Source organism: Indicator indicator, chromosome 31 (genome assembly GCF_027791375.1).
Source record: "Indicator indicator isolate 239-I01 chromosome 31, UM_Iind_1.1, whole genome shotgun sequence".
In the NCBI taxonomy this organism is placed as follows: domain Eukaryota; kingdom Metazoa; phylum Chordata; class Aves; order Piciformes; family Indicatoridae; genus Indicator; species Indicator indicator.
In genome coordinates, this window is record NC_072040.1 from 7377427 (window position 1) to 7392987 (window position 15561).

Here is a 15561-nt window from a genome sequence, read left to right on the forward strand (position 1 = left end):
GGGGTGTGACACTGGATCCACATGCTTACACAGTCAGAACATTGTATTTGCTAAATACCCAATTTATTTGAATTACAATGGGTGTGACTAGGAATCTGATGTCAGTGCGGAAAGGAGAGGGAGAGTGTTGTGAGTGTGAACCATGGCAGGAGCAGAGATAACAAGGAGTAGCTGAGGCTGGCAACGTGGAGGAAACTGGTCGGGTAAATTGAAGAAGTCAATGAAAGAAGATCAGATGTTACTAGTGAAAAATAATGTGGGTTGAAAAAGAGGAGCTGCACTGACAATTGTGTATCCTGACTTTGCTCCTTGTGGGGTAAGATTTTGAGGATTAGGAGACTGACAGACATCTGAGGGGAGAGAGAAGATCTGAGATGGGACTATCAATGGATGTGACGCTGGTTAAATACAAATTAGCAAACAAAAGGGCTTGTGTTGCTGAAGCTGCTCAGGTGTCAGGCATCAGCACACTTGTTTGGAAAGCAGACATTGGGATTTCCTGGGCAAGGAGACCAGCTGAGATGGAGAGCAGAATGTGAAACTGGAGAAGCAAAGAGGATGGGATGAGGAGTCATGGATTTTGAAGGGAGAGTGTGAAATAAGTTTGAAGAGACAGAGCACAAGGTACATGTGATCAGGTCCTGGGCAGGGAAGCAGCAATGATCTCCAGGTGTCTAAGAAGGGGCCACCTTCTGGGCCCTGCAATGGGAGCCAGGAATCCTGTGGCTCATCCTCTTTTAAACACCTTGCTCCATGCAGGTGGTGATGTCTGCTTACACTGGCAGCTGCTTCTCTGTGCAAGAGCTGAGATGAGCAGAGAGCTCCCAGTGCCACAGCCTGCTGTGGACTTAGCAGGGTGTCTCATGATGGAACTTCTGAGTTTCTTCCCATTATTTTAAACTCAAGTTACACAAAGAGAAGCCTGCTATGTTGTTATGGTTGCAGATCTCAAACACTTTACATGTTGGCTTAAGGTTGCCTTTGCTGCCAGAATCTCACCATCTGAAAAGCAGTGATAAAAGTCCCATCAAACAGGAGTATTGTGAGGATTAATTGGGTATGCTTTGAAAAGTGCTGCATGGTTTTATCATCTGTTTCTATTTATTTTACTTTTGATGCAAAAATTGTAGGAAGAAACTGATGAGTTCTAAATGGCAAGAATATATGAAGCATAACCATCTTCTAAAGCCATACCACAAGTTATTGAGGCTAAAAGAAAGGAATTAAAGCACATGAAAGCATGTTTTGTTTTTCATGTGAATGAATATTTCTTTTATTACGCTGAAAAAAGTAGCAGACCGTTTGCAAACATGGGGCTTGCCTATTTTCTTGAAGACTAATCTGCATTTGAGTTTTGCTAATCTCAAAGTGGTGTTCTAGGTATTTTTTGATGAGAACAAGCAATCCACATTTTTCAGTTTAACTTTTTTTTTTAAAAAAGGAAATGTCAAGAAACATGAGGGGGAAATGTGTTTACCTTTTTGCCTCTTTCCTAATCGAGAGGGAAATAAAAACCACTTTAATACAGGGGCAGTTAAAAGATGTTGTTGTCAGAGCTGTTAATTTGTCAGTCTGGAAGATGCTGCATTTTGTGAAAGGAGTAGTTAGCTGCAGGTTGGCATCTTTGCCATTTTGGAATGTTACTGTTTGTATTCTTGCTGCAGAAGCATTGTTAGCTTTATACTGAGATAGCATTGTCTGGGTGTTGGTCTGCTCCCTTTGGGGATTGCCATTTCTGTGTTAGCAATGCCTGTTGCTAACAACAGAGCCAAGGCAGCAGCCTGCTCTCTCTGACTGGGAATGCACAGAATTCCTGACACTTGTGTGGTATATGGGATCCAAACTCATTGTGGATGAGGGCTTTTTCATTTAATAAGCCATTACTTTTTTATTGCTGCTGTTGTATTCTTTTGGTGGTGAAGGAGATAGGGAACAGAAAGGAGGGACTGGGATTGTTAGAGGTGCTTTCTGGAAGGACAGACTTCTGAAAAGAACTGTGCATGCTGTGCCTCTGCTGGCCTGAGGAACAGGAGGCTGGGACCCTGCTGGTGAGCCTCGCTCTTTGTACCACAGGCATGACATTCTGCTCTAGCACCTGTGTGGCTGTGGATGGTGTTTCCTCTTAAACTATTCATTAGCTGCTCATCAGTCAGAGCAGAGCAAGGTTTCTTCAGTATACAGGTGATGCAATAGTTATGAAGTCTTCTCTTAGTATGTCTTTTCTGTTTTCTTAGAGGGTTGCTTAATTGCTTCTGTGATAAAACATAAAATTAATTGCATATCTGTTCTTTTAAGAAAAATACTGTTCTCCTGGTACAGACCTGGACATACAACTGAGACATAGGTATCTGGTATATGCCAAGCTGAGGATCACAGTAGGTACTTCATGCTTCCACTTTTGCAAGGGAACAGATAACTCTGGATTTTATCATGCTTTGGTACCTGAAAGGTATTTTTGCATTTCTGTGATTTCCATCATTTTCCAGATGATACGCTCAAGACTTAAATTACTTCCCCCTCAAAATAAATTCAGAAGACAAATGCTGTTAGAAAGATGACTTATTTCCATTGCCATACACAAAATGAAGCTGGTGTAAGACATATTCTAGCTAGACAAATGTTTTATCTGCATCTTGTTCATACTTCTTATTAAAGGTAAATTATAAATAGTTAAAAAATGGTTAGTTAGTATTTCAGGGGCTTTATAAATTTGTTATGAATTATAACATTGTGTGTTCCAGGTGGTTAGGTCAAACATATTAATAAATAGCTAATTATTGCTGATTATTATTGAATTCAAACTTTTTTAAAAAAGTAACATTTTAAGTAAATTATTAAGCCTGTCCAGTGTGAACATAATGTAGAGGGAAACACATGCTGAATGACTAACACAATCTATTAACAAAAAAAATCGTTCTGCTTGTTTAATTCCTGCACTAGTTGAAAAGCAAAGGCAATTTAAATAAGAGAAAGAAGAAAACAAATCTGTGCAGAAAAAATCTCTGCTACATAGAATTGAATGTGTTATTGATGTTCTCTCTCCCTAAAAGAGCCTGGCTTCCTTATCCTTGGTGTGGTTGCAAGGAGAAAGGACAGAGTTTTGCCTTTTGAAATACAAAACATTTCTGAAAAATGTTTCGATCCCAGGGGAATGGATAAGAGGTAACACCTAACCCCTGGGACCTGCCTAATGGGTTATAATCCTGCCAGAAGGGCTGACTCCTCAGCCTGCTCAGAAAATGCTCACCAAAAATCCTGCCCTGCTTCTGTGTTTAGTCATCTTGAAGCACTGAGCAATTAGATAAGGCTCAGATTTCAGATCTGAAATGTATGGCAGCTGCTTCATCATTTAGGTACAGGTGATTGGCCTGCTCTTTAAAAACATGTAATATTTAGAGGAAGCCACCTTTTGTATAGTGGTCAGAGCTGAGAGCTCAAATGCAGAACCAGGAGTCCTGGGCTCAGCCTCTTTCCACCCCTCCAAGGAGAGCCTTCCCCACCAGGATACCTTCTCTCCACCTCAAACCAGGCCCATGGCACACCATGGTGTTGGACACAGCTGTGATTAGTTTGGTACAAAAATCCTCCTTTTGCAGTGCAGCCCCCGTCTTGGATTCCCAATTTCAGAGCAGCCTGTGAGTTTTGTGTTGGGGGGTAACTGGAAAGGAGCAGGGCTGGAAGCCTCCCAGAGCAGCCCTTCTCTGGAAGGGAGCTGAGTCATGCTCTTTGTTTGCTATCTCTGTAGCCCTATGACTTGTGCATTTCTTTATCCAGTGGCACAGCTTCAGCTACAACTCCCACCACAGTTTTGCTTTGAGCATGGTTGCTAGGAGATGGCAGCTCCGAGTTGAGGTCCCCTGCTCACCACAGCTAGCAAAGACCTTGCATCCCAAATTTTCTGCCTCTTCACTATGTATTGCAGCAAGGAGACAGAGCTTGGGTCTCCCACTTCTTGGCCACGTGCTTTAAGGTATGGGTTGGATGCACCAAGGTGCACCAAGTGCTCATGCTGTGCCTTTCAGCCAGGCTCTGCTTTCTGTGCCCTGCTTTCTGAGCTAGGAGCTCATTGCATCAGCTCTGCAGGAAACCCACTGTTGGGATTTCAGTGCACTAAACTAGGGGGACTCTGGAGGACACATAAGTTTAGGGACAGCAAATTTATAGACTCCAGACAGTCAGGACAAGAAAGGCCCTGAGATACTCCAATCAGCTATAGAAATTAGTTCCCTTTGCACTGCACCCCTGGAGCACAGTCCAGTCCTTGAAAAAATGTGTAGGACATCCCTTACTGGTGGATCTTCATGAGGATAAAACAAGGTCCTGTGTGAGTCTATGGCAGGAAGTGTCATCTAGTTTAGACATGAGGATACAGAATATCTCAGCCTTGAGAGTGTTACAGATTTGGACTATGAGTTAAGCCTTGTTGCCAAGCTAGAAATTTATTGTATAGCTTGTGAGTATTTCCTCTTAAAACAGACAGCAATGACCTTTGGAAATAAAAAGTAAATGATATTAAAGTTGAATTCCTGGCCAAAGTACATTGCAATTTTGGCCCTTTGTTTAAGCCTATTATTACTTGAGAAAATGTTTGCCAACTCTCTTAAAAACACAAAGCTTTGCCTCAGCTCACATTAGTGCCCCAGAGGCCCCATTCTGATTGTTTATAGAATTAATTATCTCACAGTTCAGTGTTCTGTATTAAATATTAAAATTTCTGTTAATAATATATATATACACCTTCTCCTGAGCCACCTCAGTTGTGCTCAAGTCTCTGTCACCAATAAATATCTGCAAGACTACATCTCAGTGTCTTATCTGAGAGATGGAACTGATGACTGTTCCTCATGCAAACAGGAAAGCTGCTTCAGAACCCTTTTTGCTTCAACACAGAGACTGGACCCTGTTTGAACTCTCTGTGCTCGTGTATATGTTCTTATTTTTAAGTAAACACTAAAAAAAAACCAAATCACTAAAATATGTGAGATATTTTATAGCATTTTTAATAAGTTCAGTATATTCAGCAACCATAAAAAGGGTTGTGCAGAAGAGAGAGGCATAAAATGGACACAATCTTACACACAAGGGAGATAATTCTGATGGATCATTTTCCAGTGAACTATGCTGAAAAGGTCTGCAAACATCCTCCCCTCTATTTTTTAAAAATATTGATTTTCCATAGAGCCATTTTAATTAAAATCACTGAAATATATTTCCATCAAATAAACAAGAGTGTAAGATCCAGGCCCACATAAATGGCAGCAAGTTAAAAGAAACAAAGGACAAGTTCAGATAGTTTTGCAGACTAAATCAGAAATTGGTGGGCTAGCAGTCATACACTGATAGCTTTCCTTGTTTCCAACTACTAAACCACATTAACTCTTCCCTTACTGCTTTTGGGGTGTCATTACTAGAGGTGCCACAGGAGCATTCTGTGATCATGAGTGGAGGTGAGGTGCTCGAAGCAGAAGCTATGGTAAGTGCAGATGGGGAAAAGTACACTTTCATCTGAAACATGGTATTCTTCAGGCAAAAACTGGAGGGCTCTTGTGCTAAATCCTCTTAACTATTATGCAGCCATCCAAGAGGCAAGCAGGAAGCATTGAAGGGAACTCATGGTGTACAAACAGTCGCTGCTCATACACAGGTAACAAATGCTCTCGAGGCACATTTGTAGAGGTATCCTTACCCCTTGGCCCTTGTGTGGATGGACACTCTGAAAACAGAGGAAATGCTGTTTTATTCCATTCCTCTGTTCCTTCTGTCATTTCTGGGGCTGCTACATCAAAAGAAGTAGTTGGTGCATCCTGTATTGGTTTGTCTTACTGAGTAAGATCTGATTCTCTGGTTTAAGAGTCACTCCTGTACTCAGAGGCTAGTGGCCTTTGTTTATCCTTTTTCATGCTGTTTCTGGACAGAGTTGGGTTTTGTAGGAGGCTGTGAGCTCTTCAGGGTGAGAGGATGCATCTTTTCCTTTGAAATAGTGTGGCTGGCTTGTGAAGCACAAATACATGAATATTCTCCAGTGTGTAGGAAACCTGTAGTTTGATTTCCATTGTTTCTTTTCAGCTGATATTTGGTCAACCAGGAACACATCAGTGCTTGTTTACCATGTATTGTACTTTCCTGAAAGCAATAGAAAAGACCCCTTGTGCAAGGTAAAATGCAACAATAATTCAAAGCCTTTCCTTGTTTTTGCAGGATGAGGCTGCTCCAGCTGACAAGCAGTACAAACCAGAGCCAGCCCAGGTCACTTACTCAACATCAGCTGTTTCCAGCACGCAGGAGGTGTTGTACATCAATGGCAATGGGACCTACAGTTACCATAGTTACAGAGGGCTCGGAGGTGGGCTGCTAAATCTCAATGATGGTTCTAGCAGTGGTGAGTTTCCTTACAAAACCTGCCTGTATGTGCATGTGCTCCTGTGTACATTTCCTCCTGCTGTACAGAAAGCTAGTCCAAGGGGTTCAATATCCATAGGCTATTATCAGATAATGAGCAGAAACACAATCTCACAAACAGCCACTGCTGAGCAAAGTACTTGCTCACTGCATGCTAGTCTCCTTTCAGTTTCAAGGGATTAATTCACAACATGGCAAGACTGAATCAGAAGTCTCTAACAAAGCTGAGTAAGAACATGCCAAGTTAGATCTTGAGTCTCTTTGCATGACTTTGAGGACTTACCCTGTCATTATTGTCCTCACCTACACTGATCACAAAATGGGGCCATTAATGTCTCTGTGGCTGGAGTTTGAAACCACTGACCTCCATATTTTGTAACACAAATGAATTGACCTAGATTTCTCACATGGTCTCTCTGGCTACTTTACTGCAGATAAGACTCTGGCATACTTGGTGTTAAATGAGAGATCAGGATATCCATTATAAACTAAAAGTGATGCAGGTAATTATGTGTCACCAGGAGGCTGTATGCCCCTCTGAAAAAAACAGTGGTGCTATTTATTTAGACATCATTCTTTTCTTCTTACATTAGCAAGTGTTTGTCACAAACCAATGTAAGTGAATTGTAGTATTTGCCTGAAGTAGTCTCCTGATTTTATTTCATGGACATTCATAGCAAGGGAAAAGGTTTGCCCATTTTGATAACAAGGGGATTGTCTGTCTGTCAAAGAAAAGTGATTACTGTGGAAGTCTGAGGGTCTCTTGCCTCCAAGAACAGTATTTAAAAGATATTTCTGGTGATGGAGAAATCCCTGGGGTTTTGTCCTGGCTGATCCCTCTCTGGCTGAGGAGAGTGCTGCTTCAGGTACAGGGGATGGCAATTGTTGAGCTACAGCTTCTATATTCAACATGCTAAGCAGTTTTCCAAAGGCTGTCAGGGCTGCAGCCTGGTATGTGCTGTCCTGGTGACCTTCAGTCGTGGCTGCTTCTTCTCTCCCCAAATCTTCAAAGATCTGTGAATGATTTCTATCAAGTTTTCAAAGGGCTTAAAAAAAGATAATGTTTTAGTTGTCAAAGGTCTTTGACTTACGAGAGTGAATTATGATTACAATTGTTTCTATATGCATGAAAAACACATCTGAGGTAGTGAATATCATCTCTGATCCAATATTTTCATAAGACAGCCTGTGGAAATCTGGTTTCTTGGGAAAGCGTACAAGAACTTTAAAATTGTGTTTTACATGTGGCCAGAGAAGATCTGAGCCAGTTCCCACTGAAAACAGTTGGCATTTGCTCTTTCACCCAACTAAGAACAGGATTAAACTCCTCCACTTGGTCTTTCACCCAACTAAGAGTAGGATTAAACTCCCCATGTGCTATTCGTCAGCAGAAACCATCAGAATTCTCCTGGTTTACATAATCTTAAACTGTGAGGAATCACAACTGTTTTGTGTACATGTTCTTCTCTTGAAACCTCTTGTAATAGGATACATTTCCATAATTCCCGTTTTTTTTTTTTTTTTGGCAGTGATTTATGGGATTTAGGCAGAATATTCTATGTCACTTCGATTTTTAAAAACAAGGCACAAATTCACCATCATAAATTACTGTTCCTTCCTGATTAGAAGCAACTTTTTTTTTTTTTGTACCTTTCATGTAGAGGACTCAATTTTTTTCCCAACTAAAGCTGAAGCTGGGTTTTGCAGGACAGTGGTTATTCAGGAGCTGCCAGATACAGCCAGGGAGCTGTGCAGTGCATTCCCTTGTGGGGCATTGCTGGGGTGAAGGGACCAATGGATGCTTAAGGTCTGCATACTGACATGTGCTCAAGCATTGCTTCTTTCTTGTCTTGCCCTACTTGCACTGGAAAAAAAATTGTCTGCATGTCCTATTACTTTGGAAGACTGGTAAACCATGGCACCTCTCCCAGATGGTTGTGCATAGTTGGAATGTTGTGCAGAGGTGTCCATCTTGTCCTCAGGGATCCTACAGTATCCAAAGTATGTAAGTTCCACAAACTGAAAACCTGCTTGTCAGCACTTGGAAAACAGTTGCTGTTGCTAACAGTCTATCCAGCTCCTGGTTTGTGATCCACCTGCTATTTCAGCAAGATAATTAGGAAAGTTGTGGAAAGGCAACTCCATCAATCTCTCAGTTTCCCTGACAGGGAAGCAGTCAGTAGCCAACCTAATTATCTCTGAGCTATTAAGGGCAAAGTTCTCTGGCTCCATTAGCTGGTTTCTCTTAAGGAGAAATGGGAGGACTCAGAAGCCAGTTCTTTGGGATCTGTCAGTCCCCTCTGATATGTCCATTTGCTTGTTCACTCTTAGACTAATAGGAGTGGATGTTGCAGTTGAGAGGGGTAACCATTGACCTCCTGATGGATGTCACAGGACAGTTGTTTGCAATTGTTCTAAGGACTCTTGTTCCAAACATACAAGACTATTGTGATGGTTAATGAATTCCCTCTCTGGAGAACAGGCTTGCAAATTGTTTTTAGGACCTAAGAAGTAATTTAAGAATGCATTTGCTTTTCAATTTAGTAACCCACCAAATGTTCTTGTCACATTTACAAATGTTCTCCTAGTGTGAAAATAAATACACACCTGAGTCAGGATGTATGTATAAACAAACATGGTCTGACTTTGTGTATCTGCTAAAACACAGGGAAGGAGAAGCTGCATTTAAAGCCAGCTAAAACTCACTTCTTGAATACCTATTTATGGACCCTCCCCATAATAATATAATGACTATGTCCAATTAGCTCTCCTGGCTGGTAGTCCAACTGATATGTGAATTTTTACCCTGGGACTCATTTCATTTTGTTAGTTCTCCCCTATGAAGTTCATGCCTACTGTGATCCCATCTTACAGACTCAGCTATCTGCTTGCCCAACTGTTTGGTGGCTCTGACTCAGGGACCTCTCTGTGCCTGCTGTTGCAGTGCTTCCCTTCTCAACCTGTCCTTCCCTATGGCTAATTGCTGATCCATAATTAGCTCCTTATGCAACTGTATGGGGCAAGGTGAGTCTTCATACAGCTGCTTGGTATGAGCAACCAGAATGCAACAGCTTGTACAGTGACCCATCCTATGTTGTGGGCAGAGAAAAAGCTTGGGCTGACAGCACCAAGGTTTTTTTTCCCCTTGCTTTTAAACTTGGAATCTTTAGGCTGACCCAGTTCAGCTGGAAAGCTTCACCCCATCACCAGCCATCTGTGGGTTGTCAGAGCCTTGGTCAGCCTGTACATGAGCTGAAGAGAAGCCTTTGGGCATGTTGTCCTTGATGTTTATGAAGAGCTGCCTTTTGAGAAGGGTGGATTTTTGTGGTTGTTTCTTAAGGCTAATGCAGTTCCTGCTACAGAACAGAGAATCTTTAAGGTGGGGTTGCCCCCTGGGTGCTTGTCAGCTCTTCACCAGCCCTAAAGGCCTCAGCTGGCTCTGCTCCATCATATCTGGACCTAGCTTGGAGGGGTGCCCAGCCTGGAGGTAGGAGGGTGAGGACAGGACACGGGATGCTCTGTTGAGAATAAAATCTCTTGCTGCTGCCAGAAGCTGTTGAAGTTCCTGCATGCTGCCTGAGCCTCTCCTGACAGGGTGGGATCACCCCATCTCCCCATGTGTTTCTGCCCAGTGGGTCACCGTTGGCTCTTTCCCAATAGCTCTCAGCACTCTCTGAAGCCAGGGTGGCTCTTTGGACCCTTGTTCTCAGCCACTTCCTTTCCTGGAGACCATTTTCCCTAAGAGGTGTGGAGAATGTTTCTGCTGCCATTTTTGCTGCATTATTGCCTGGTTTTCTAGGCTGGAATGTCAATCATTTCCCTTTGTGTGTGTAAAAAGAGTGTTTCAGACTCAGTGGCAGACTGACCATGCAGGACATGCCCTTGTGTCGTGGTAAGACGAAGCAGTTGTTGTGTCTCCATTTCTCTCTGCAGATCTGCAGCCTACCTCCACCACAGCCTCAACTCAGCACTGCATCCCAGGCACCACAAACGTCCAGTCCCCTTCCAGCTCAGGTGAGTCCTCCTGCTGAATCTGACTCCTCTCACATCACACCACAAGCAAACCCTCAACCCTGGCAGGCTTCTCTTTCAGCCCCCTCACCCATGGGTAAGCCTGCAGACCACAACTAATGGCCCCATGGTCTGGCCAGTAACTGCTTGACTCCTGCCACACCAATCACTTCTCCCTGCTCTCTCCCAGATATTCCCTGATGTAGCCAGGCCTCTTACAGTGTACAAATCAACCTTCCTGATCCTTCTGGAGAGGCACCTGTGAGAGATCAGCATGGCCTTGCTGCTCTGGGGCAGGGAAAGGAGAGGGCTGAGCACTCTTGTCTGGTTTTGCATGTGACAGTATGAAATGTGCCTCATTTCCATACCCTCAAATTTGGTGAACTTGGAATCTGCATACTCAGTAGAGGCTTTTTGGCAATTAACTAGGAAAAAAAAAATAGTCCAGTTGAGAATATTCAGTATGTAGCTAATTCTTAGAGTGCAAACTGGGTTATCCACAGCATGACTGGCCGTGGTGCAGGGGATGAATGGAACTTTTTGCTGTGATTGTCCTCTCCAGCTCTTCTTTATACCTCTGCTCTTGCACAGTCTTCTGTGTCCTCAGTGCTGCCCTGGTGACACCAAAGCAGAGAGGAAAGACGAAGCAAGCTTGTCTCTAACACTGCAGGAGCCTGAGAGACCCAAGAGTGGCAGAGTTAGGAACCTGGGAGAGTGTGTTTAGTCCCTTTTGGAAAAGGCAAAAACTGGGGTTGAGAGACCTATGTTGTGGGAAAGGTGGGATTTTGTCATTGGGCAATGCTGGCTGAATTCTGTGCTAAGATCATCCTTACATTGCTCTTCCCCTTTCCTGCTTCTCTTCAAATGCCTGGCATATTCAAGTATGTCTGCTGCCACCATAAGAATGGAGGTGGAATGTCTGTGGATATAGTGGAATCCTGCCCATTACATCAGTGAGCAAGATCCTACTTATCTACCTTTGTCCAAAGCTCAGGAGAGGGCCAGCAAGGCAAGACAGGTGTATGACACAAAATTAATCTGCTGGGGTAAATAGGAAACATTACTGGAAGACCTCATGTAGACATTTCATTACAAATCAGTGTGTTGCATGTTCAGTGCTGTAGGCATTTCTGTGTCTTCACATCTCTTTCCTCAGGCAACACAGATTTTTATTTTTTTTTCCCCCCCTGCTATCTAAACTAGCTGGAGATCTGTTTTCTAGAGGAAAAGGTGTAGAATGGAAAAAGAAGCTTAAAAGTCCAATTCATTAGTCCCTGTTTTCTTGATCTGAGATCTCCTGGCACTTAAACAACAGTTTTAGGCACATCTGCTCTGTGTTTGAAGGTGGGAGGAAAAGAAACATTGACAGATGCATAGTATCACAATGAAACATTCTTGCAATAACAAATACATCTGGTTTGGAGAAAAAAAAAAAAAAAAGGCAGCATACTTTGATAGTTGTTTCTAGTTAGTTTCACTGCAGTATGTGAGAACCTAGTACATCTAAAGCCACTCCTGGGGAAAAAAAGAGAAGAGGAGAATAGATGCAACAGAAAAGATCAGAAGAGAGGTTTTAAAGGATGGGCAAATGTGGTTTTCTATAAAAAAGTGCCACTGGTTTTTATATCTTTGCTGGTGAAAAATGTTGCTGAGATGTTAATTAAGTGCAGAAGCACAAAGAGCTTTTTAAACTTACCTTTGTTATTCTGACTTATTATCTGCAATAGTGATAACTGTTTTGAGAGTCATTGACACATTTATTATTCTTTCAGTAGTTGTTAATTATGAGATTGGTAGCTACCCAGTGACACCATACTATCCTTAAGGGATTTTTGCTGAGACAGTTGGTAGTGTCTAAGCAATCAGTAACAGCACATCTACATCTGACCCATATTTTGGAATTATATATAAATCATCTTGCTAATGAGTAGTACAGGAGGCAATAACTGGTTCCACTTAAGCCTTGCAATTTATAGAAAGCCATTTGTCCTGCAGTGTGTTTCATGGCAGATATTCCTGGCAGTTAATTTGATAAATGGTTGTCTAGCACATGAGGAGTGGGCTTCTGAATTCTCGTATTCAGCTTGGTGTGGCTCCAACAAGAACAGTTTCGCTTCACAGGGGAAATTAGGTCTGTGTAACTGGACTGAGGTGGTAAATTGAAAATACTCCTGTGTTAAAGTGTTAATCAGGTGGTTTTGGCAAGGAGCAGAGGAAGAATACTTCAGTCTTCTGAAAGAGTATGAAAGAAAGGCTCTGTCTCAGCATTTTGGTTAACCCACTGCTTAAGAGAAAGATGTGCTGTTATGAAAACATGGAGAGTGACAACTGTGATTTATAAGTGTATGCACTAAGAGAAAGAAGTAAATGAAAATAAGTATCCTGCCTTCATCTCTGCAATATGTGCTTAACCTTTGCTTGCACACACAGACATTGCAGAACTTGATAATGTTTGCAGTTGGGATTTTTAGTTGTCCTGAAGTACTCCAGGGTAGGAAGCAATATGCTAAAATGTGCAGTATCACCTTGGGGAAGCTGACCACTGTAAAACTCATTGTAAAAATGTTCAAATGTCCCTCTGTATAAGGATATGCTTCTGTGTTTCTATGAAGAATGACAACTTAATAAGTAACATTAAGTACACTAGGAAATAGTTCTATTTAAAGTAAGGCTCTTCAGTGTTGTTTCAGAAAAAGAAATGCTCTGCCACAGAAACTCTGCTCTGCCATATATTGTGTGTGTGTGTTTTGGCTGTGACACAAATGAGAGTCAAGGAAAGAGCATAAAAGTTAAAGTAGGTTCATATGGAGCATGATGCCCTCAATATGTCAGTGGTAGCTTTTCCCTTACCCCCTCAATAAATATAGAAGTTTTAATGGCTTCTTGCAACCATTCGATCCAAGTGACTTTATGATTTGTGTACCCTTCTTCTCTGTGCTGGGTTAAGATTTTGCTTAGAAATATCCTTTGAGCTCCTTCACATAGTGATCATTTCCCTGCAGCACGTGGTCACACGAAAACAAATTCACTGAGCTAATTGTCCTTTTATTTATACTTTGTATGCTGGAAGTCATTTCAAAAGTGAGTTCATTTATGCTGGTATAAAATTGGATAACACAATTGCAAGGCTCTAAATGCTTGTATAGTAGTTGTGTAGTAGGAAATGAGATCTAACAGGAGTAGTTTGCTTTCATAGTCCCAGCTCTGCTTTCATTCACTCAAGAGGAGATTTTCATTGATTTCATTCAGTGTGGGAACATGGCAATCTCCACTTTTTTTTGTTGTCTCTGTCATGTTTCTGTATAAACATAAAGAAAAATAAGTATGGTTTAGGACCAGAATGTCAGCTCTAGTGCTTCTCTTTTAAGTAGTGCATAGGGTTTTGGGTTGGTTTTGAATCTCGTGGTTCTGGTTGGGACTATTTAGGAGAACCTCTTAGAGCAGGAACTGCTGTGCTCTCTCCTGTAGCTAAGTATGCTAAATTTTAAAATTATTCTTTTCAGGCAGCAAGTCCCTTCAAGTGAGCCAGTGCTGAGAAAGTCTTGGCATTGACATATATTGTCTAGATGAAATTGGACAGTGGCATTTTTCTCATAGGAAGGCAAGATACATTGCTTTGGATAACATGATCTCAATTTCCCGGAGAGTGTTAAGATTAAGATCAGGCTAGTCTGATCTTCTGCCTGCCAGAGTATGGATTTGCTATGCTGTCAAAATGAACGAGCAGTGTTTCTCCAGATTTTCACTTAATAAACTGCATGATAGGGATATTTGTCAGTCCAGCTCCACCTGTCCAACTTTACACTCCAAGGAGAAAAAAAATTATGAAGTGGAAAAGGCAAACATCTCATCCAAGTGCAATGCATCTGAGCTGATTATGGTCAAATAATGAAGGAAATGCCATACAAAGCCAAATGCCATGGTGGCCTGCTGGCTGTGCTGATGGTGGTGACCTGCAGCCTACCCTCAGGAGTGCTGTCTGCTGCACACAGCATCCATGGGATTACAAACATTCTTTGATGAGGAGCGCTAAGCCTGTCAGTGCAAGCTGCCAATGCAACGTGGTGATTGCTGCAGGTTCTCTTGTTCAGGCTTTACAGGACCCTTGCAATACATTGCCAGCTGCCTGCAGCTCTCTCAGATGATGGTGTGCTCCTCACCGTGGCAGCCTGTTTGTCACCAGCCTATGGCATTCCCAACCATCTCTTTCTGTGGTGTGAGGGCCAGTCAAGTGCATAGGCATTTCTCTGTGTCTGTGAGGGATTCACAGTCTGGGCACATGCCGACTGCAGCACGCCTCATGGAAATAGCTATCTGGGGAACATAAGTTTGATCTTCTGTGATGAAAACTGCAAGTCTGCAGATTGCTGTGATGGCAGCTGGGGCTGGGGGAGGCACAGGAGATGAACCTTCTGTCTTCTCACCAGTGTCAGATCCCAGGGCAGACTTGGGGTGGCTTACACTGTGGGGATACCCCCCAGAGGGTAATTTTCTGCTGGCAGCAGGCTTACCTCTCCTGTTATGTAAGCAGAACTTCAAGGGTGTCTGGCATATATAAATATAAGTTGCTGTGGTTCCTCTCAGGGCAACTGGTAGCTGAACAGTTCTTGCTTGTTTCTGCTGCTTCTCAGTGGCACTCAGCTGTGAGCAGACTTTGCTACTCCGCATTAGTAGCTACAAACCCCTGAAGAGTCTCTGGCAGCGTTATCTGAAGCTTCTTTTCTTTCCCTTTGTCATCTGCAGGTCCAACAGATCTCAGTATGAAGAGGCAGTTAGCAACCAGCTCTGGATCCTCCAGTAGTTCCAGCTCTAGACCCCAGCTGAGTCCCACTGAAATAAACGCGGTGAGGCAGCTTGTGGCAGGGTACCGAGAATCAGCTGCGTTCTTGTTGCGTTCTGCAGATGAACTGGAAAACCTTATTCTGCAGCAGAACTGAGTCACCTGACCTTCACACCGGCCTGCTCTTATCTCAGAGTTTCCACTAATGACATTTTGATTTCCCAGAGCACACACTTCAGTTACTGCACAGTCTTTTAGGAGAGTTAATTACCATAATGCCACACTGTTCTTGATCCATAAAGTGATGTGTTAAGGTGCTTCAAAGTGAACTTCGACCTCTGGTATTTCCAAGGTACTTTACTGTGTCCAGC

At 42.6% G+C, this 15561-nt stretch overlaps 1 protein-coding gene across 7 annotated transcripts in view; it reads left to right on the forward strand.

Moving 5' to 3' along the window:
• The window catches only part of NOL4 (nucleolar protein 4), a 155993-nt gene extending 140646 nt beyond the window's left edge, over positions 1-15347 (forward strand). For 6 of the 7 annotated variants that reach the window (XM_054394682.1, XM_054394684.1, XM_054394685.1 and 3 more), the window contains 2 exons: positions 6199-6379; positions 15154-15347. In XM_054394682.1, coding sequence (XP_054250657.1) covers positions 6199-6379; positions 15154-15347 — 375 coding nt within the window. Of the gene's footprint in view, positions 1-6198; positions 6380-10332; positions 10414-15153 lie in introns of all 7 variants that reach the window. The other variant, XM_054394681.1, reaches the window with a different exon arrangement.
• The last annotated feature ends 214 nt before the right edge of the window (positions 15348-15561 follow it).